At 37.4% G+C, this 22,500-nt stretch overlaps 1 protein-coding gene across 1 annotated transcript in view; it reads right to left on the bottom strand.

Annotated features, from left to right (window-relative positions):
• Positions 1-2,382: 2,382 nt before the first annotated feature.
• washc5 (WASH complex subunit 5) overlaps positions 2,383-22,500 on the bottom strand; it is a 23,819-nt gene continuing 3,701 nt past the window's right edge. Inside the window, exons 3-29 of the mRNA XM_086079602.1 lie at positions 20,265-20,410; positions 20,060-20,144; positions 19,764-19,864; positions 19,112-19,304; positions 16,895-17,047; positions 16,154-16,267; positions 15,857-16,028; positions 15,511-15,638; positions 13,615-13,744; positions 13,280-13,392; positions 12,314-12,480; positions 9,489-9,564; positions 9,287-9,397; positions 8,952-9,092; positions 8,387-8,467; positions 8,203-8,304; positions 7,949-8,128; positions 7,688-7,812; positions 6,913-7,075; positions 6,720-6,822; positions 6,557-6,636; positions 6,350-6,453; positions 5,684-5,813; positions 5,483-5,579; positions 5,171-5,324; positions 4,448-4,535; positions 2,383-4,361 (exon numbers count right to left, since the gene is read on the bottom strand). Coding sequence (XP_085935728.1) covers positions 4,305-4,361; positions 4,448-4,535; positions 5,171-5,324; positions 5,483-5,579; positions 5,684-5,813; positions 6,350-6,453; positions 6,557-6,636; positions 6,720-6,822; positions 6,913-7,075; positions 7,688-7,812; positions 7,949-8,128; positions 8,203-8,304; positions 8,387-8,467; positions 8,952-9,092; positions 9,287-9,397; positions 9,489-9,564; positions 12,314-12,480; positions 13,280-13,392; positions 13,615-13,744; positions 15,511-15,638; positions 15,857-16,028; positions 16,154-16,267; positions 16,895-17,047; positions 19,112-19,304; positions 19,764-19,864; positions 20,060-20,144; positions 20,265-20,410 — 3,294 coding nt within the window. The 3' untranslated portion in view covers positions 2,383-4,304. The remainder of the gene's footprint in view (positions 4,362-4,447; positions 4,536-5,170; positions 5,325-5,482; positions 5,580-5,683; positions 5,814-6,349; positions 6,454-6,556; positions 6,637-6,719; positions 6,823-6,912; positions 7,076-7,687; positions 7,813-7,948; positions 8,129-8,202; positions 8,305-8,386; positions 8,468-8,951; positions 9,093-9,286; positions 9,398-9,488; positions 9,565-12,313; positions 12,481-13,279; positions 13,393-13,614; positions 13,745-15,510; positions 15,639-15,856; positions 16,029-16,153; positions 16,268-16,894; positions 17,048-19,111; positions 19,305-19,763; positions 19,865-20,059; positions 20,145-20,264; positions 20,411-22,500) is intronic.

The following is a 22,500-nucleotide window of genomic DNA, read 5'->3' as shown; positions in this document are numbered from 1 at the left end:
AATCAATATTAGATTGAATTGACGTGAATTTAATTGAATGGGGAAAAGTCGAAATCTCGAAATCGATTGAGGAAATTAGCTGCAAATTCTATATTTTCTCGGCAAACTGAAATGACAAACGAGTAAGCGCCAGTAAATAAAACAAATTAATATACTACCCGAAGTGCATCCTTCCATTTTGTGAATAGCACGTGGTCACAGGCATCACGGCGTGAATTGCCTGATAACTACAAGTAGAAATTTTGTACACACAAGTGTGTACTGCCTGGTGGTCTAGAGGTTAATGTGCGAGTGAGTGAGTGCATGAGAGGTGTACACTCTTGCATGGGATTGAAACCTGCTTTCTTTCTTTTTTTAATAACTACAATTTCTTCACAATAGCCTATATGCTTGTATAAACGTGGGTTCCCCAGGCAGCATAAATTACTTTACAAAGCAATTATCTGCGAGTGGTTTCAAATCCCAAATCCTTAGAGATGAGCTACTTCGGCCCCAATTATATAACACTGTTTATATTCAAATTGTTTGAAAATACTCCAACGATCAAGAATTGTAGAACTCTTTACGCTGTTAAAGAGGTAGCCTTTCTCATGCAAGTGAGTTTCAGTCCCCTCCACAAGTGTTGGAACAGTAAGGACGATTTATTTGTTTATGTTGTATACTGAGGATATTAGGGTTTAGATCAAAAGGTGAATTCCAGCTTTTATTTCATTGTGTTTACATCGAGATAATGTGTTAAACAACTCAGGACAGAGCACCTTTTGTTTTAACCCACACACTTTTCAAGTGAAGAAAAGTATTTGTGACTGATGGGAGTTTCTATTGCTAAAACATTAGATTGTGCTTGTTTTTGGCTTTGAGTCTCACCTGTAAAAAACTGCACTTGCTATTAAGCAAACGTGAAGACCAGAGAGCTGCCTATGGGAAAAAGCAAATGATTTAGAAACTGAGGGAAGAGGAAAAATCGATCAGAGCTATTGCACAAACATTGGGCATAGCCAAAAGAGCAATTTGGAAAATCCTGAAGAAAAAAAACTACTGGTGTACTGCTCAGCAACAGACCTCGAACAGGTCGGCCAAGGATATCTAGCAGTTGATGTAACATTATGAGAGCTGTGAAGAAACACCAGAAGACAACAGTGAGTGACATCACTGCCAACATCCACAGGGTATGGGTTAAGATGTCACACAAATTCACTGTTAGAAGAAGACTTCAACAGAAGGCCATACCACAAGATGCAAACAACTCACCATCAAAAAGAATCGGGAGGCCAGATTGGATTTTGCAAAGAATGAGAGGGATGAGCCACAAAAGTTTTGGAACAAAGTTTTATGGACTGATGAGACCAAGGTTACCTTCTAACGAAGTGATGCAAAGGCCAAAGTATGGCGAAATAAAGGATCTGCTTATAATCCAAAACATACAAGTTTATCTGTGAAGCAGATGATTGTTAGATTAGATAGAAAGTTTTTGCAAACGCAGTAGTACCCAGCCATCCCCAGGAAACGTTGCAACTCATGCCGGGTAAGAGGGGAAGAATAATCAAGGATTACCTGAATTTTTGCTGAGAGGCCGCACCTGGTCTTGGCCCACCTCCTTTTCCAAATAGTAGCCCTGCCAAAGTCACATTTGGCCAGGTTCAAAGGAAGGGATGCCTCTTAAAGTCCCACAAAAACGACACGGAGCGTTTCCACTACACGAATAAAGAATGTGTTCAAGATACACCACGCAGTTTGGCACACCAGACAAAACTTTATTCATGAGCCTGTGAAATGTGGCAGGTGCAGTTTTGACCCACAAATGCCATGACAGTATATTGGTAAAAACAGTCAGGGGTCATGAAAGCAGAGATGTCGGAGGCACGAGGGATAAGGAGTACTAGCCCTTCAATAAGTCAAATGTGGTTGCAAATTTTGACGCACCAACACAGTCCCTCCATTTGTGGTAGAGGATGAGAGTCAGGCTTAGGAACCTGGTTCACTTTTTTTGAATGCGTGGAGTCTTATCCGGCAACAGAAGGCATGCCGGGAGAACTCCACACACTCAAGCTAGGGACAGCTAAGCAGTTTCCCAGGTATGGGACCTCCTGCTGGAAAAGCGCACGTTTTACTCTGTAGGCATGTTGTTGAATCGGCGTGTGATCACCCACATCAATGTCATGGGAGTGGACATTGGTGCGGGTGAGGCTGGCCCAGAAAAGAGCTAAAAGTTATTATCAACTGGAAATGGTCACTTTGGGACTTGTTTAGATTGGGCAGTTTACTTTTAATGTCCTTCATTGCCTCTGAGTTTTGAGACGCAAACACGAGACCATTTGAGAGCAATCTGTCCTTATTTCTTTAATGCATCTTGATGTATAGTAAACAACATGAAATTAAGGCTGGAATTCTGAACTTTTGTCTCAATGTAATCTTTTGATCTAAAACCCAAATGTCTTCTGTATACAACAAAAACAAAGGAAAAAACCAAGAGGTTGTGTGTTGGATCCCCAGTCCTTGTGACAATGGAAATGTCCTGAAAAAGATACTGAACCCCCAGTTGCTCCTGAATGCTGCGTCATCGGTAGGTGAATGAGGAGTCAGTGTGAAGCGCTTAGAATGCCTTATAAGTGGAAAAATGTGATCTGTAAGTTCAACAAAACTTATACAGATCTGCTTACTCTTTGGCTTTGATATGACATTGCCTGGGGGGTCGTGCTTGCTCTGTTCTGGCCGGGTTGACGGCTCCCCTCTTTGGTGGAGGTTTTTCATGCATGCCAGATCCACCACACCAGCATCTACCGAAATTCAAACACAATCTGCTTCTTTCTCTGGTCGTTGAATTGGTGGAGGCTGATGTCTGTGGATCTCACTCTGCTTCATCTGTCCTTCCTTCCTTTCCTCAGTCTTTCCTTTGGTCTCTTGAGTCTCCCTAATTTGTTGGAATTTAGATGTTTCTGGGGTTGGTAACCCGGTGGGTAGTAGGTGATGTCTGGTCGGTGCTGGATTTCACTTTTCTTTCTTTTCTTTGATCCTTCCTCAGGTCTCCTGACAACTTCACAACTTTTAAGTTTTAGGTGAATTAATATGCTATCACACACACCCGCACAGGCACATACAATATATATTTTTTAAAGCGCAATGATGATGACATGTCGAATCGGTAAAATTACCAAATGAACAATACTGAGCTCTCTCAAAGAAAAAAATAAAACACTTTTTTTTCTTTTTCTTTTTTTATTATATGACATTTCAGACTGTCATTAGTACTTTTGTGCATTTCACCTGCCGCGAGAAAGTGGTTCTGGATCTTTGCCCATCTTAGCTTCCAAGTCATTAGAAACTCTGCTGGAGTGGAATTATGTAGGTACAGACCTATTTGCTCGCACAGATATACTGTTTTGCAGAAATATAACAAAGATAACAAAAGATTTACATGGTTATTTAATTTCAGACTTGGCAAGAAGGGACTCTGGAGACCTAACTATTTGCAAGTAAATATGTCCCCTTCAAACAACAAATTTATGTTCCTGTTTATTATTATTAGAAATGGTATAACAAAATGCTAATATAATGTAAGGAACTCTAAAACATCTATCTATGTACAAAATACAACGTTACATGTGCTTTAAGACATTGGTTATCTAAATCAGTGATACTCATTGCACGAGCCATGTGCGGTTCGTTTAGCTTTAATTAGTGGCTCCAGTGGCAAGTTCTAGGCATGGGCCAATACCAATTTTGTCAATTTTAATGAGGGGTAATTGCCTTAAAAAAAAAAAGACATTCTCCCCAAGGGAGTGTGCACGGAGGAGGGGGAAGAAGGGACGTAATGATAGTTAACCATGGCTGGTCTTGGCAGTTTGCATTGTCCATAAAAAAAAGAAGAAAAAAGAAAAGAAATGTGTACATAAGAAGAATTTAAACATAAGAAGGTTGCAAACATTTATTTATTTAAACTTAACATGGGACATGTTTGTTAATGTATCAAATACTCTATATGTTTTTTGTAATTGATTGTGTTCAATGGGGCGTGGGGGGAAATTCAGTTTTTATTTACAGAAATTTAAGAGCTGTAATTTTAATATAGAGAAAACACAGTCAATGCAATGTTTTTTAAATATTCTGCTACAAGATGCAAATGGACACATTATAAGTCTCATTTCATCTAAATTAATGTTGTTGTCCCCCCTTGACTTTCCTCTGCTAATGTGGCTCTTGTGTAAAAAATAAATAAATAAATAGCGAGTATCACTGATCTAAATAATGAAATGTAAGCATAAGGCAATAAAAGTATTTTCTGCCTGGGTGCTTCTTCAGGATCTTCACATTATAGTTCTGAATTCATCAAAAATGAAACTGGGGACATGGGCTTCAGCCACCTTGAGAACACAGAAACACAAATAAGGATACATTTGCAACACATTGACCACAAATGTTAAATTTTCAAAGTTTGAGAGTGACCGACCTTGCGTGATAATTTAGTATATTTTACATAGTCTTCCAGGAACATGAGTGCTCCCACCACATCAGAGGGCATGTCAGGGATCTTCTGACTTTAATTGGAGGGAAAAAAGGACTCAGATGAGCACTCATGAAGACATTGGCTTCATTTATTTTAAATTTATATCACATCAAGAAAGAAGACTATGAAAACTATGGATTCAGTTAACTCATTCACTCCCAGCCATTTTCACTGAAGCAACCCCCTTTGCTCCCGGCTGTTTTACTGGATTTTGACTGATTTTACAAGGTACACAGAATATTATGTTCTATTGCTATAAAAATATGGAACCTACCACAAGAAAGATTAGAGTCTCTTCTTTCATCAGGAAAGAAAATTATATTTGTATCTGTTTCCGTTTTGCAGTAATTAGCATTAGAATATAGCTAAGTTTCATCATTATTCACAAAACTGTTAAAAACACTGGGAAAAAGAGCTTGTTGCAACATTGCCCTGGCTGATCTCTTATACTCTGCTGCCACCTGCTGGCCGTTTTTTGTAATAACTACCATTGCTTTGAGCAACATTTTGATGTCAGAAGCTGCATCAAAGCCTTCTGTATGCTCTAGCATAACAAAAACATAAAAAAAAGTATGAATACATTTTTGGGAGTGGAGGACAAAGTATTAAACGTATTTATAAGTTTATGGGTTTGAATGAGTTAACTGAGCCTCTTTGCCTGGTTACCTTGTACACTGTTCCATGATAGAGCGGATGAACTGACCAATGAGAGCCAAAAACTGGTGTGTGTATCTGGAGTGAAACTGCTTCAGAAGTGTGAGCAGGCCAAGCACTAAGGGAGGCCAGTCAACCGGGTCAGTGGATTTCCTGCATGTCATTCCTGTCACAGGTTCAACATATCATTACATTTACTGTGCATGTCCTAGCAGGTTAAAACAAAAGTAAAATTATTCTAAATAAATAATAGTGAGACATAATAGATTTTATTATAATAGTGGGGGTACTTATAAAGAGAGAAATACATGGATGGGCACCAACCTTGGTTTCTGCTGTACTGAAGCTTTGGCAGCTGTGCTATAATGAACAGGAAGTTGATGATGGGAAAGAAAGGAAGGCGCTTTGTGGTGATGTAGATCTGTGAAAAAAACAAAAATAAATTGAAAAAAAGTCTGCAAGTAGCTTTTAGCTAAACTGTGAAATGAATACAAGGCAATATCATACATATTAATCTCAACAAACCTTATTAAGTGGGTTGTGAATACCCGCAGCCTCCAAATAGGCTGTGATTTCATACAAAAGAGTGTTGTCCTCTTTCGGGTAGGGCAGCGATGGGTCCTGGTAGTGGGCTTCAATGTCTGCTAGCAGTGACCTGCAAGGATCAAAAACTCAAAATAACATTGAGGGAAAAAAGTTCTGGACATTTATACAACCCCATTTACGTTTAGAATGTAAAAGGGTTTGTATAAATATACAGAACTTTATCATGTCAATGTACACTTAAATGTACATAATTTTTCATTTTAATTTATATTCCAATTTCATTATACAGTAATGTAAATTTAAATTCGAAGCATTTTATTTTTGTGGTATTTTTAATGTTCAACAAAGATGTCACAATATTAAAATTGAAGGCCCTGCAAAAGTCCTTGGTGACAAGTCGCACTTCTTTCCAAAGACTGTGTGCGTGCACGTGTGTGTGCGCGCGCGTGTGTGCGAGGGAGTGCTCGTGTGTGGGCAGTGAATGGGGGGCCAAATTTTTTTTTCACCGGGGCCTCTCAGCATGGTGTTACGCCACTGCAAGTACCAGAATAAAGAGTCAAAGCATCCCAAAACCCAAGCTGTAATATTTTGTGCATTTTGTTCATTGCAGCAGCTGTGTAGGAGAAAAACGAGCACTGGACTGACTTGTTAATGTTATCGAGGGCAGCCGCCAGGTGTTTGGAGTCAAACTTGCAGGAGTAGTTCAACTCATTAGCAATTTGCTGTCGAAGAATTTGCATTTGGCCAACCTACAGCAAAGATTCAACACTAGATGAGGCATTTTCTCCTTATTGTGGAAAAAAATAAAACATCTGTCTATTATTTTCAAACATGAAATTATCACATGTATACCTTCATGATGGCCTCCAAATATGGCCCCCAGATTTTAGGGGTTTTGGCAACAGCACCAGCATATACTTTGCTGGCATTGCCTATCAGAAGAGAAAATATATATATATTTTTTGTCACAGAATTCCATAAAATACCTTAAGATTTTTCTTAAATTATTACCTACCCACAGTGCCCTGAACTGGATTGACAGCACCCAGCATGGCTTTAAAGATCTCTAATGTAGCTTTATCCTTCAGAATGGTCTTCTGAATCATTGTCAGGAAATTCTAAATGGAGAAGCTTATATTTTAAGGTCCAAATACACAGGGATGAATATTTAAAACAATGTCCATTTGTACTGTACAGCAACTCATCACCTGTAGCTCCTTGACAATCATGAAGCACAGCAAGCGGTCCAGACCATTGAGGCCAAATGTACCCAAGGTGCTCTGGATCTCTGAGAACAGCCTGTTGTTGGTCACTTCCTGGTGGCTCTTCAGGTCATACCAGGTGTTCATTTGGTCAATGTAGCATGTTACCCTGTGAGAAATATCCACCACAGATGAGATTTTACGGTGTGGTGTGCTGGAGCAGCAGCATCTCAACTGCAGAGAGGAAGAGACTGATCAAATTGGTGAAGAAGGCGGGCTCTGTTCTGGGCTCCAGTCTCGAAACGGTAGAGGTGGTAGGCAACAGGAGAATGGTGACAAAGCTATCATCTATCTGGGGTAACGCCTCCCACCCCCTGTGCAGGACTGTTCGAGCCATGAAGAGCACTATTAGTGCTAGACTTCTTCACCCACGCTGCAACAAGAAAAGGTACCAAAGGTCCTTTCTACCTGCTGCTGTTAGACTTTACAATCAGCTGTACTCTCGGTAGACAATTGATGTGGTGTGATGTGATGTTTTGATTTCAAATTTAACAAATGTGGTGATGATGATGATGATGATGCCATCTATTTTCACTACTGTGTTTCTCTGTTTTTATTTAACTATAGGCTACATAAGTATTTTTTGTGATACATATTATTGATATATGATGTGTGATGATGTGTATTGCTGCTGGTAACGCTGTGAATTTCTCCACTGTGGGATAAATAAAGGTGTATCTTATCTTATCTATCTCAAATTTTATGCCTAATGCACACATACTTGGGATCTGTGATCCGAAGAATCTCTCTGCAGAGACGTCCAATGAAGGTGGCAGACTCATCCACAGATGGAAACTTGGGGATGGGGATGTGAGTGGACTGGTACACACTCTGCCAGTCCTGGATCTGATCAAGATTATGGAAGGGAAAAAAAATAATCTACTGACATACAGTACGCTGGGAGAAAAAAAAATGTATCTACTGACATACAGTACGCTGGGAGAAAAAAAAATTGTGTTGTTCTGCCATTAGCGAATCCAACCTTAGCCCTCAGGAAACTGTTGCACTCTTGTTCTACGTTGTAGTTGATGATTCGGGACACTTCTTCCTGCCAAATTTTAAGGCCGTATATACTGACGTAATCCTGGATGTACTCAAATGACCTGTAGAATCCGTCCATGGTGGCTGCCATGTCTTTTAATTTGGGCATCAACTCACTAGGCTGAGACAATTGAGAATGCACTATCAATGACAATATATTCATATTGATATCATAGAACAAATCTGATGCCTAACCTTAGCCTTGGGGTTGAAAATCAATCCTTTGTGAAGAGCATAAGCAACCCTCTTCACCAGCTCCTTCCTGATGCCATCTTCCAAAAGTTGCTTAGGATCCACCTAAATTATATCACGTCACTCATTTATTTTAAAAAGTCTGTTAAATAAGATATATTTTTTACACCATGCAAGAACAAGCAACCTTGATAATTCCAACTAAAGTTGTCTTCATCATCAAGATCCCTTCAGTGAAAATGGAGATGTCATGGGTAAGCTTAGCCACCTGCAGTGGTGATAATAAAGCAGAAAAAAAGAATCATTAATGCAGAAATTTGATGAAATAAAGAGAACATATTGTGTAGTGCTTTTTTTTATTTTTTTTTATAGTTGTGCTCCTTGTTTTTCCACAACTTAAGTGCAATATTTAAATAAAAAAATTCCATTTAATACATTAACAGTAATTTGTGTTTAAATGATTGTTTTGCCATGATTTTCTGATAATTTATATGCAAGCAGCCCAATATTTGTTATGATAAATGAACTATTGTACAAAAAAAGAATCTGCTGGCACAAACTAAATGTTCTCATTTGTATTTCACAGTAAGAGTTTGATGAGGTGGGTGTGCACAAAATATTGAGAGACAGTATGAGCATATTAATTTTTTTGCATAAAAGCATCTTGAAGCCCTTTTGAATAATTCAGCTTTCAATTTTACACAGTAGATGTAATGTGTTTGAGTATATTACAAACTAATCAGCTTCTGTACTTCATAGCGTGCTCCTAGCTGGGAGTAGTCCTTCAATTTGTCCTTGTCCAGCCGCGTGGGCACCTCAACGATGTCATGGATCTGAAGCTTAATGATCTTGGCCAGAGAGGTGAACATGCTCTCTGGGATGATCTGCAGTACCTACAAACAGAAAGTGGAGATACTAAATAATGACAATCAATACTTGAAGCTGAGAGGAGAGACGATTAAATTAACAATCATCTAAAAATCACAAAACAAAATACAATAACTACCAGGTACCAGTACACGTAGAGTTAAAAGCTCTATAATTATTTCATTGGTAAAAATTTACTGTATTCAACGATGAATTACACCTTTCTGACATAGGCCACCAATTCTCCCGAGTAAAACTGCGAAACACTCAGCAGGTCAGCGCTGTTGACTTGGTTGATGCGCAGCAATGGAAGATCCAAAGCAGAGGCCAGCTGGTCTCAACACAGAAATTGGTTTTAAGATTGTTTGGAAGTATCAACAAATTGTAGTTATCCATGCAGACTGGGTAAAAATTGACCTTACCTTCAGAAAGGTAGCTCGCAGTTTTGTGACCATGGATGAATTTACACGGATGCTCTCCTGCATTATGGATGTAAAGCTGCAGGGTAAAACATGAGCCAGGGAGCAAAGTATGCGTTAGAGGAAAAGAAAACCATGAAATTTCCTTTGCATGACAAACAAAAGCCATAACAACACACACAGCACCTGCGTCCTGTGCTACCTGCATACAGATGAATCAATGAGTCATGTAGAGTATTAAATCAATTATTCATGTGAAAATCTAGCAAGGGAAATAGTGTTTTTTTAAAAAAAAAATTTACCTTTTAACTTTTGTATTAACACAGCAGGGACAGGGCAGAAGTTATGATCATGACTCGGATTTTATCACAACAAAGTTATCTTACAATAATAAATGGACTGTCAAACATTTTATTTTGTTTAAATAGTCTAAGTGGGGGTGAAAAAAATGCCCCGGTAATGTAAAACAAAACAAAAAGCATGTACTTTGCTTGGACATCAGCATTACAGGTTTTACCTTACATTTTGTGAAATCACTTGGTATAAATACAGGCATGAGTCTCTTAAGGAGACACATGTTATGCGACAAGGTATGTTGGTTGTTTTTTTAATAAAAACACAGATGCTACGTGGTATTGTCTTAATTATGTCAAAAAGAAATGAAGCGACAAACTAGAAATACATGTTTGTAACCTAGCACAATGTATCCCACCAGACATCTTCTGGAATTTCTCATGCATTCCAATGCACAAGCGGATGACAATCAATTTAGACTCTAGCTGTTCTACCGAAAGAAGAAGACCAGCACAGTGGAGTGCATTTATATAGCACTTTTAGCTAGGGATGTCCCGGTCCGATCACGTAGTCGGATATCGGGCCCGATCATGTGGTTGCTGATTCGATCGGAATTGGACGTTGTCTCCCGATCAGGACTCGGATAAATGTAAGAGGTTATTTTCACATATTTTTATTTGATTAAATCTGGAGTTAAGCGGTGGCACAGAGTGACATGTAATTTTCCCACACAGCTAAGCATGCGGCATGGATTTGCTATTGGCTGAATCCCGTTGAGGCAGCTAAACAGGGAAATAGCTAGTTGATAATAAGTTATTATCATCTTTTATGTGTGAAAGCACTTCACTGACGCAGCCAGGCAGCCCCGCTACATCAGGCGCTGGCAACTTTTGAAGCCGTGAGGCCGCCATATTGCTCCTCCCAAGAAACGTTTCTCGGCACACGATCCTATACATTTACAGTATCGAAATTGGAGAACATTTGAGACAGTACTTAGTAGAAACAGCATGAGTCATGATGTTTTAAATTTGTTAAAAACAAACAAGAGGACTTCAGACATTTTACAACTTGCCTTAAAAACATGAGGAAACTTGTATATATTTTATTAAAGAATTATAACTGTAATTCAACAAAAGACCCCTCTGTCAAATCTAATATTGGGGTCTAAGGAACTGAGCGATAAAAGAAAAAGTGGGTTTCAAAGCAGCTCATAATGTCCACTTCTTCAAGGGTATACAACACTAAATCAACTTTTTTTTTTGCTTATAAACTGGTGTCTATAAATGCTGTCTACATGTCCTGGTCATTATTTTTACATTTTAGTTTGTTGAAAGCTTGAATTTGGGGCAAAAACCATGTGTTTGGTGCCATCTTAAGGTTAAACACTGAGATAAACATAATTTGGCTGTTTGTCATTTCATTACACGAGAAGATACACACTCTGTGACTTGAGTCGCATGATGTAGTCGCCCCCGCCACCTACCGGCTCATTCTCGTACACGCCTCCTTTAACGCCTTCTGAGCGATTTGCTGCTGTCAGACCACGCCCAACCCTCTCCCCATTCGCAACACAACGGTCCTCCAGGCAACACCACCTTTGCGCGCAGATTTCAAATCTTGGTGAGGGGTGGAGCAAGAGTCTGACTTCCTGATGAGCTACTTTTGAATGGGCTTTTTTCTTTTTATTTCTTTACTTGTTAAAAAATAGTGACCACAAACCCCCCACTCACGGCCACCGGCCCTATATTAACTGCCAACGAGCTGTATATGTCTAATCCGTACATATACCATATAGTTTATACGGTAGTCTGCTCGCAAGATGGAAGGTGCAAGATGGCCACCCTGTCGCTTCAACGGCTTGCACGGGCGTGTATGGGCTATCAGCTATCCAGTCATATATTCAGATCAGTGGGTAAGATTAAATAAATTTGCAAATGCAGCCTTTTGTTTGTTGTGAACTGTTTTGCAGTTTTTATAAAAGGTGCTGGGGTAATTTTGCTTAATAATAATAATAATAAAACATTCTCCTTAATACAATGCCGAGGTATCAGATCGGGACTCGGAATCTGCCGATCTTCAAAATGTGGTGACTCTGACTCGGGTCCAAAAAAGTGTGATAGGGACATCCCTACTTTTAGCAACACCATATGATGCTGTTCATACACCAATGAGAGAGGCTGCTGCCATGCAAAGCGCTGCAAATTGGACTTTAGTAACCTGCTCAATTACACTTCGACATGGCCAAGGTTGAGGATCGAAACCACAACCTTTGGGCGTTGGGAGATGACCACTCTACCACTGAGCCATGCTCAATCAATCAACCTTTTGACACGAAAATGTCATTAAATATTAACAACAGTTTTCAAAATAGAATGAAGAATTTATGCTCAGCAAAAGGACAATTATAAATACACTATAGCCCGATGGCATACAATAATTACCTTAACAACAATAGACCAATTATTGATAAACCATGAGTTCAAAAAACTGTGATTTGTTACATTTATCTTCATCACGTCTTAGAGAATTGCTACCTGTCAATGATCTGCCAAGCATATGATAAGTCTCCCACTATCTGCATTGTGATGAGGACCTCTTCCTTGATATTTATGGTGCGAATCATTTGGTGCAGGAACTTTCTTGTGTCTGCCAGAAACTGACAGATCTGCAGGTTAGACTCTAACTGGTGGAACTCTTGCACCTGAGGAGCAAGGAGAAAATACTGCATTTATAATATGTATATATATTGGATGTACACACGTTTGGTTGTTGTACTGTATGTACAGAATAAATACAATAAATACATGAGGAAACTTGTATACTTTTTATTAAAGAATTATAACTGTAATTCAACAAAAGACCCCTGTGCCAAATCTAATATTGGGGTCTAAGAAACTGAGCGATAAAAGAAAAAGGGGGTCTTCAAAGCAGCTCATAACGTCCACTTCTTCAAGGGTAACTCAAGACTAAATCAACTCTTCTTTTTTTTTTGCTTATAAACTGGTGTCTATAAATGCTGTCCGCCAGCCAATAGTATGATTATTATTATTTTCTTTTTCTTTTTTTACAAGCTTACTGATTAGTATTTTCTAAATTTGAGTTTAAAAAAAATTAATCGCAATAATTGACCAATGAATCGTGATACAGATCGAATCGCAAGGTACGAGGCTTCCGGTGACTTCTCACGATTGCGCATTCATACTGTATACAAGTCCGTGGTTAGGGTTGCGGGAGGGGGGCCTATACTTGATGGTTAGTCCCGGGGCCTATGAGTAGGTAAAGACGGCCCTGCGGGTAGATCAAGCAAACTCCCGAAAGGAGGGCCTGAGCTGATATTTTAACTGAGGCAGTCCTGCTAACTGTAGTGCTTCCTAATTGGAATCTGGGTCATGTCAACTGAAAATATAGCGATTTGCAATGTTGCAAAGGTAACATAAAGGAACAAAACAAAAAGTTAAAAGATTCTACTTAAAAGGCTCTGTTTATCTTATCTTCCTCACCTCAACAAGAGCCTGTATGAGTTGCACTGTCTTCCTCCCAGCAGCTGTAGAGTCCTCATAGTTCAAAGATTCAATCTGTTTTGAAATTTCTCTGAACCAGGCTTGTAGGTTTTCTGTGATGGTGACAGAACATTAACATTAGGTCACTAAAGTAAATGAATAGCTGCATTAGCTTGCAATGCTTGATCTATTTACTTAACTTTCGAAAACATTATCATATTCTGCTCTAAATGTGAGAAATCCTGTTTGTGTTTATGAGCTATGATTGCAATAATCCTTGCAAGAAAAAGTGTAGAACACTGTCACACCGACACATCTTTGTCAAGCCAACTCACCGTTCTTTTCCACTCTTGTGAGGGGTTTAACACCAGAGAAGACTTCCGCCAGTTCAGTCATTCTCTCTGAGCCCTCCTTCTTGTAGCTCTCCCATTTGATCTGTTTCTCTGATAGCATCTGCTTGAACATCTGGAGGAGGACCAGCACAGATGTGGAGTTGATGAGGAAGTATTAGTCAGGTTATAATGAAAATATTCAATTTGTGTCGTATAATAATGACTGGATGCTACCATGCGATATGTTAATAGACAACAGAGAAGACAACATGCTGAACAAGAAACTGATTGTGCTGATTGGTCAGAAAATTTATCTGGCCTTCAATTCCTGTGGTCACTCAGAATACTGACACAATAGAGAAAGGGTCACAAGTTCATAAGATCTTATTTAGAGTCCTGTAAAAAATAAAATGTCAAATTTTTCACACCACAGAAATTTCAATGAATTAAAAAATATATATATATAAAACAAGACTCCAAAATCTTGAAAAATCACGTCCTTCCGTCTTTCAGACACTGTGGTCATGCACACTGAAACAATGACCCAAAACGCACTGCCAACACAACAAAGGACTTCATTAGGGGTACAAAGTGGAAGGTCTTACGCCTGTATCCCACTGAGTTGCAAATGTTGCCGAATGTTGCGAATGTTGAATTCGAACTATGATGATGATGTCTGTCATTTTGTGACATTTTTGAGACTACATGCGAAATAACCTAAAATTTGAGTCAAATTGACTCACACAACGGATTAAATTTATTTTAAATTTCTTTCATTTTGGATTTATTACCTGTTCTGTTGTGCTATAAAAATGCGTATGGCATTGTCAAGTATTAAATGTGTGATTTTTTTCGCAACACGTCACAGTGATGAGGTGGACTGCACAAAAATGGCCAGTCTATATGGTACAGTGTGTCACAATTTTGACACTTAATCAGCTTAAACCTTTTTTGCCCTTGATATTTTAATATTCATATAGCCTACTGCCCAGGCGCAACATCTTGTTGCGTTTTGGAGAAATTTTATTGGCTTGACTATCCGTGTTGCCTGTGGTGCATGAGCACATTGAGCACTTGTAAAACATGAAATACAAACTACAAAATATGTTCAGCAAATATCTCCAAGCTACCTATTTGTTTTTCGTTTTTGAAATATGATTTCCATGCGTATGCTGCTTCAAGAAGAGCCACGCTCCTCCATACAGAGCATCTAGATGTGTTTAACAACACAGAGAAAAAAAAACAAGAACTGAAATAAGATGCAGTAAAAGCCTGGAAAAGCATTTCACATGAAGACTGCAACAGTCTGGTGACTTCAATGGGTTGCAGGCATGATGTAGTTCTTGCAAGTAAGAGTTATGCCACCAAATATTCACTGTTATTCACTTTAGGTTAATTTAATGTCTGTTCCAATACTTTTATTCTTTTGAAAGGTGAGTGGGTTCAAATAAAGGTGCTCTGTCCCGAGTTCTTAAACACCTCTAGATGTAAACACCATGAAATAAAAGATGGGATTCTGAACTTTTTTCTCATATTTCTCTTATGATCTAAAACCCAAATGTCTTCCATATACAACTGAATTGACCTTGTCGTTTCGATACTTTTGGAGGGAACTCTAAACACCTCAAATTTTAACATTTTACCTCATTGGATGCAATAGGAATTCATCTAAGTGAAACTTGTTCAGCCTTTATGACTCCGTCAATTTGTGGATTCTCACAACAAATGTACTGTTAACATCCTTGGACAAATACCCATTTTAAAGAAATGAAATTGTAGATACACATACATTAACAAATTGACAAATCCAGGCCAATGCTAACATAACCACCTTGGTGGAAATGCTTTCAATCATTTCAATCAATCATTGCCCTCGAGTAATATATAATAACCGCTCACCTCCTTGAGGGTAAATTCTAGCTGGGCTGCATCAAGAAGGAGCTGAAAGAGGATCTTGGGGTTGTACTTGGAGTCAGTCAGCACTTGGTCTTTGATCTGGCGTAATTTCTTATTGTTTGGGTCATATGCTGTCAAACATCGACACATTCATTTTAGCTGTACATCAACACTGTACTTTTGCACCACAAATATTGTGCTTGAATTAAAGTGGCGGAATTTTAAATCAAAGCATTTGGAATGTTTGTTCCCAAAGATGACATTGGGCACTACTGATGCATTATTTATCTTTATGACGTAAAATAACTAAAGATAGCTGGACCCAAACAGAACACACAATTAGTCTCACCTGATTCGGCAGAATGCAGCATCAGCCAGCGAATGGCAACGTTGCAGTCCCTCAGACAGTTGAGCAATTTTGGAATGTTGTCCAGAATGATCTCTTCTCTGAGGAAACCTTCCTTCAGCAGCTGCTGCACCTGAGGGCGAAGGGTCTCCATGCTAGTGGCATAACGTGTCGCCTATAAACACACAACCAGATGTTAATTCTCCAAGTTCCAAAACTCACCTATTTATTAACTTAATGATAAAATACAGCATTTGTCAGACTCTGAGTGGCACTGATGTGAATGTAATTTTGTTGTACCTGCTCTTTGATGTTAGCAGAATCTAGAGTGTAGTTGAGAGCAGTTTTAGCAGCTTTGTATGGGTCCCAGGCCTCCACCAGATTCACAGTGATCCCCATGTAGATACTAATAACCTGTAGATAGACAAGATGAAAATGCCAAATTCTTTATATAATTTGATCAAAAGCTATGAAGACATACCCTACTGAATTTTGAAAAATCACTGGAGTATTTGAAGTATTAGCAGTTATAATTCAAAAGCTAATCATATTAGCAGTTATAATTCAAAAGCTAATCCATAAGTAATGTTTTTTACATTTTAAATGCCAACATGTCTTTAATGTTACCAAATATCATGATTTGCAAACATGTTTTAATGCAAATTACAGGGCTCGAGAGTACACAATTTATTTTATTTGTTGCATTATTGCACCCACCTTTTTTCTTTTGTGCAACAGCATAAAAATTAGATGCACCCAAATGTTCAACTGCATCACATTCAACACTGTAGATTTGAATATACTTATCTCCTCATTGACAGGTCATACGGACAGTTTTAACGTTTTTTTAACTGCAAATTCACCCTTTTCGCAAACTATATTAAAATGTCCCAAATATTTCCATACAACAACAAAGTGGCACAAATAAAATAGAGAGAATATGATATTGCACACATCATGGGAGCAATTTCCAGTTTCCACTGTGCAAAAAAACAAAAGGCCCACAGTCTAACCACCGAAGATACCCATCGAAGGTCATACCCAGTTGTCAGGGAAGTACTTGTCCACAATCTCTCTCATCTTGGCCTGCTGGGTTTGCAGTATGGACGGGCTGAAGAAAAGGCAGACATACAGCATGGCTGCCTGATTAGCCAGTGCCGTACTACGATGTTCTGGTAGAGGGTAAGCAGACACCTTTGAAGTGGGAAGAACATTAGTCTTTATAGAATCGAATCAAATCGAATCGAATAGAATAAAGGCTTTGTCATTGTACAGGCAGATACATCAAATTTGGGGTGCAACTCCAAGTAAAGGTTTCAATAAGAGAAAAAAATAGCAACAACATAAGAGGCACACTAATATTAAATTATATAGTGCAAAGGGCTGGTAGGCATGTGTTAAGTACAGTAATAGCAGAGTCGGTCGGGGCTATTTAAATATGCACACTGTAAAAAACAATTTTCAGCCATCATGTCATTGTAACGTAAGTTCATAATACATTTCAGGGCCAGCTCTTGGCATAGGCGAACAACATAGGTGGTTGCCTAGAGTGCTACTTGCTGGAGGGGGCACTTCTGCAAGGCCTTGATTTTGTTGTTGTTGATTTTTTTACATTAAATACAATTTAAAATGAATAAATAGTAATAATTTGCACTGGTGCCTTCTCCTCATGCTCTGTCGTGAAAATAAATAAATAAACAAACAAACAAACAACAACAACAACCCCACCACCTCCAGGGTGACCTGGCACTGAAAAGTGACCATGCAGTGTTGGAGAGGGTGGAATGGGATGCTACATGTTATCAGTGTGGTAGCGGTGGACCGTGCAAATAAAAGTCAAATTTGCCATATATTGCAATATGAAAAGATCATCAAAGCCCTCCGGTGAGACTTTCAGACAACAAAGGAAAGCGGACGCGGAGAAGAGGTCGCAGTAGTATGACTGTTTTCTATCCTGAAATGTATTTATTTTTTATTATTACTTTTTGATTGTACTAGCTAACAAGCAAAGTTGAAATGAAGCAAAGTTAAATAATGATCAATTGAAATGTTATCGTGATTTCGATTTAGGCTTCTCTCGATCATTAAAACATAATGATCGAAGAAAAACGATTAATGTGCAAAATTGTGTTAATTTCGTTAACGAAAACTAAACAAAAATAATTTCCTCAACACACATTTTTCACTAGACGAAAACTAGACTAGACTAGACTAAAATCCTCATGGATAAACAATAACTGGGACTAAATCAGCATGCATTTTCTTCCCAATGAAGACAAGATGAAAATGTACTTCACGTAACAAAAACTGGACTAAAATCTATGGACATTTTAGTTCATGAACAAATATAAGATGAAAATTGGTAAAACTGGTAATTTGTCACTGTGACAGATTTGAGGTGAACCTGACGCCGCTCGACACTCGCCTCAAATCTCGTTCACCTCAAAGGTGAACCTGACGATGCTCGACGCAAAACGCGTTGTTTCCTTCTATTAAATTCCTGCTGCCCACCAACACCTATGCAAAGAATTTTTTTCCCAAAATTATGTTTTCTTTAACGAAAATAAAGGCTAAAATTGCTAGATTTATAGTTGACTAAATAAAAACGAGATGAGGTTGACTAACTTTGATCAAAACTAACAAGCGTGATTGAAACTGGATTAAAACAGACAAAAAAAATTAAATGTCTGATAATTAATACTATTCAAAACAAACCGTGCAATTAAATCTGTTTGCTGTGATGTATTCTTTGTGAGCAACGTCACTCTTTGGCAGCGGAATTCCATCCCCATAACCTTCAAAATGGTATGCGGGAGAGACGATAGATTAGTTAATTTAGCATTAAAGTCCATTTCAAATGACCAGAAAGACAGAGTCATTAAAATCCCAGCTGCTGACGGCACTGGAAGCATTTAATTCAAAAGAAAATGTGTGTCAAGAAGTAGGATTCGTTATTTGCATTCACCCACCTCGCTGTTTATTAATTTTCATTAACAGTTAGATTTACTTTTGCACCGTAAGCTTGTAATGTTTGCCGACTATGTATCACGGTTCACTGCTAAGGATAATTGTTTAGGCTGCTTGACAGCTGTGTGAAACTACTGTCCACCAAACAAGTGTTCTCTGTCTGCGTGTCCGCTTATATTGTTAGCCGTTTGCTGTACGTGATGAATGACGATAGGCACGATAAGAAGAAAATTACACGTTAACAACTACCTGAAACTAATGAATAATCTTTCAAAGGTAAGTATTTCTTACTTGGTTGTAGATGTCATCAGAGCGCAGTCTCCCAATGACCATACTAATGAATGTGGCACTGATGGGAACTCTGTGAAAGTAGCTCTCTGGGTAATTGGCAGGCCGTCTGGCTCCCGGCTGGCTGGAGAAGCCAGTGCTGCGCAGGAGCTTGCAGATGTCGTCCATGTTGGAGTCTGCTGAAGACCTTGCGGCACTGAAGGTATAATACATGTAATTTCAAAACGAAGCTGTCATTCATGGTCATACTAATAGACACGTGCTCAGCCTATCGCTGGTGTTGAGTCAAAACTTCATAAATCACAATTTGGTATATTTCAAAAAGCTATACATAAGTGTTTTTTTTTACAATTTGACCAATTTAAAATGTTAAAAATGGCTTGCTCTCTTTGATGATGTAAGGTTAATGGTTGAACAAACATGCCGTTTTTGGGGTCTCCTGAAAAGTGACTATATTGGAGGTACAAGGTTTTGCCCAACATCAGCAATATGTAATATGTATGTAATGATAGAAGCTGTGTCAATGTGAAGCATGTAGAAGTTAAATGTAATACATTTCGCTGTCAGTAAACGTAAGGTCATTGATGTGTAACTTGAGTCAATAGAATAATTGTCTATTTATTTGCATGTGAGTGTGTGAGAGTAATAAATCTACCTGTATCTATAGTAGGAAACAAGCATCCTTTCTCGGACATCCCCTTCAATTTTGTGGTCGATAACAAGCAACATAACACCATACAGGTAGAGCGCCTCACACTAGGAGTGGGAAAGAAAACATCATTCAAAACTCTATTTTGTAGTGTCTTTTCAAATAGTTTTGAGCACTATATATGCAAATGAGGCTGCATCAGTGGCAGACATGCCAGACAACAATGGCTTTGATATGAACTCAGTATTTAAAAAAATGTGAGCCTGCTTTTATAACGTCTTTATTTATATTATGTCACTTACCAGTAGCTGTTTTCCGTCCTCATTTAGAAGCACAGTCTCAAGGGTCTGCTGAATATAAACACCCTCATGTAGGTCATCCAAGTATCTAGAGAGAAAATAAAATAGACATAAAAGTCATCGTCAACAACATCTAATTTTAAACTCAGTCATTGAACTGTGATAAAACACAAGTCATTGTGACCATATGGTAATAAGCCAGTCTTACCTATTTAGATCCACTATGTATTTGTGGACGCTCTCAAAAGCGAGGTAGAATCTTGAAAGAATCTCAATGTTGTTTTCTCTAAACTCTTCATCAAGGTCCTGAAGGTCAGGTTTGGCTTCCAGCTTTCCCTCATAATACTCTGGCCCCTAGACAACCATTAGAGGTTTGAGAAAACAACACAAATATTGCAATGAGTACCGAGGCCAAAATCCAGATTCAAACTGGGTGGCTCTTTTGTAGCCTGAACAGTCACAAAGCACATGAAATCCGATTTTTGTGGGATGGATTGAAGCCACATTAGGGAGGTAGTTTGACATTTCCTAAACTACTTGCGGAGCCTTTCTGTTTGTATGTTGGAATGGGCTACTTGCTACTTATTATTATAAACCTATATCTATGGCTTTGGTTTACAAAATTTGAAACACAATGACAAGCTTGGTTTTAGAAAATGGAAATTGTATCCCTGTTCACAGTGGGATAGGGGTAACAAGGAGCATTTAAACTTCAGCGGGAAGTTGCGAGGGACCACTGTATATTATTGTCCTTCAAACTTCATTGTACTTTGTATGATGACAATAAAGGCAATCTAATCTTTTGTCAGCCCACAAGATGAGATGAGGCTAAACTTCAAGATCATTGAGGAGTAAATCTTATCAGAAATTGGTTCATTTTTACCAGAGAAGTTTTTCCAATTATGCCAAAAAATTCAGATGTTTGGAGCTAAAAAAAAATATAAATTTGAAAATTGACTCCTCTCCAAGGACCACCCTACTTCACAACAAGTACTTCGACTGAGAAATAAATAACATGGATGAATGAGAATAACCACAAGCATACAGTAACCACACAGTGCAGTGTCATTGTGTTTGTTATTCTATGATAAACAAAGTTGTTGTTCTGCACATTAATGGACATAATAATTTGGTGATAAAGCTTCACTTTTATTAACCTTTTCGAGCGTTGTTGACTTGATTTGGGTCATTGTGCTGGTAAGGCACCTCTAATCTCGGTCTTTAACAACAACAGTGAAAGACAGTTGATCAATGGGACATCGTATTGCTTATTCAACTGGGGCTTTATTCCATCTCATCTCAGCAGCAAACAATTTGCTATGGCACTTCGCAATAAAAAGATGCAATGGTTGCAAATAGTTTTTCTTGTCACAATTCGAAAATTCTTGGCGCCAAGAAAAACTGTTAGCGGCCATTATTGTTGAACATCTGGCGAACGTCTTTGTGACCATTTGCTACCTTGAACGAACCCTGACGAAAAATCAACATCTGTGAGTGACCCTTGCAAACATTCGTTAATTTTTGCTACTCAGTGGGATACAGGCTTAAGTGTTGAAAATGAATACACATATACATATAAACATATATATATACATATACATACACATATATATATATATATATATATATATATATATATATATATACATATACATACATATATATATATACATATACATACACATATATACATATATATATATATATATATATATATACATATACATACACATATATACATATATATATATATATATATATATATACATATACATACATATATATATATATATACATACATATATATATATACATACATATATACATACATACATATATATATATACATACATATATACATACACACATATATATATATACATATATATATACATACACATATATATATATATATATATATACATACACATATATATATATATACATACACATATATATATATATATACATACACATATATATATATATATACATACACATATATATATATATACATACACATATATATACATACACATATATATATATATACATACACATATATATATACATACACATATATATATATATATATACATACACATATATATATATATATACATACACATATATATATATATATACACATATATATATATATATATATATATATATACATATATATATATATATATATATACATATATATATATATATATATATATACATACATATATATATATATATATATATATACATATATATATATATATATATATATATACATATATATATATATATATATATACACATATATATATATATATATATATATACATATATATATATATATATATACATATATATATATATACATACACATATATATATATATATATATACTATACACATATATATATATATATATATATATAAATATATAT

Source organism: Leptonotus elevatus, chromosome 6 (assembly GCF_054856555.1).
Source record: "Leptonotus elevatus isolate MCC_2025b chromosome 6, RoL_Lele_1.0, whole genome shotgun sequence".
NCBI classification, from domain to species: domain Eukaryota; kingdom Metazoa; phylum Chordata; class Actinopteri; order Syngnathiformes; family Syngnathidae; genus Leptonotus; species Leptonotus elevatus.
This window is presented reverse-complemented; position numbering and strand designations above follow the sequence as displayed.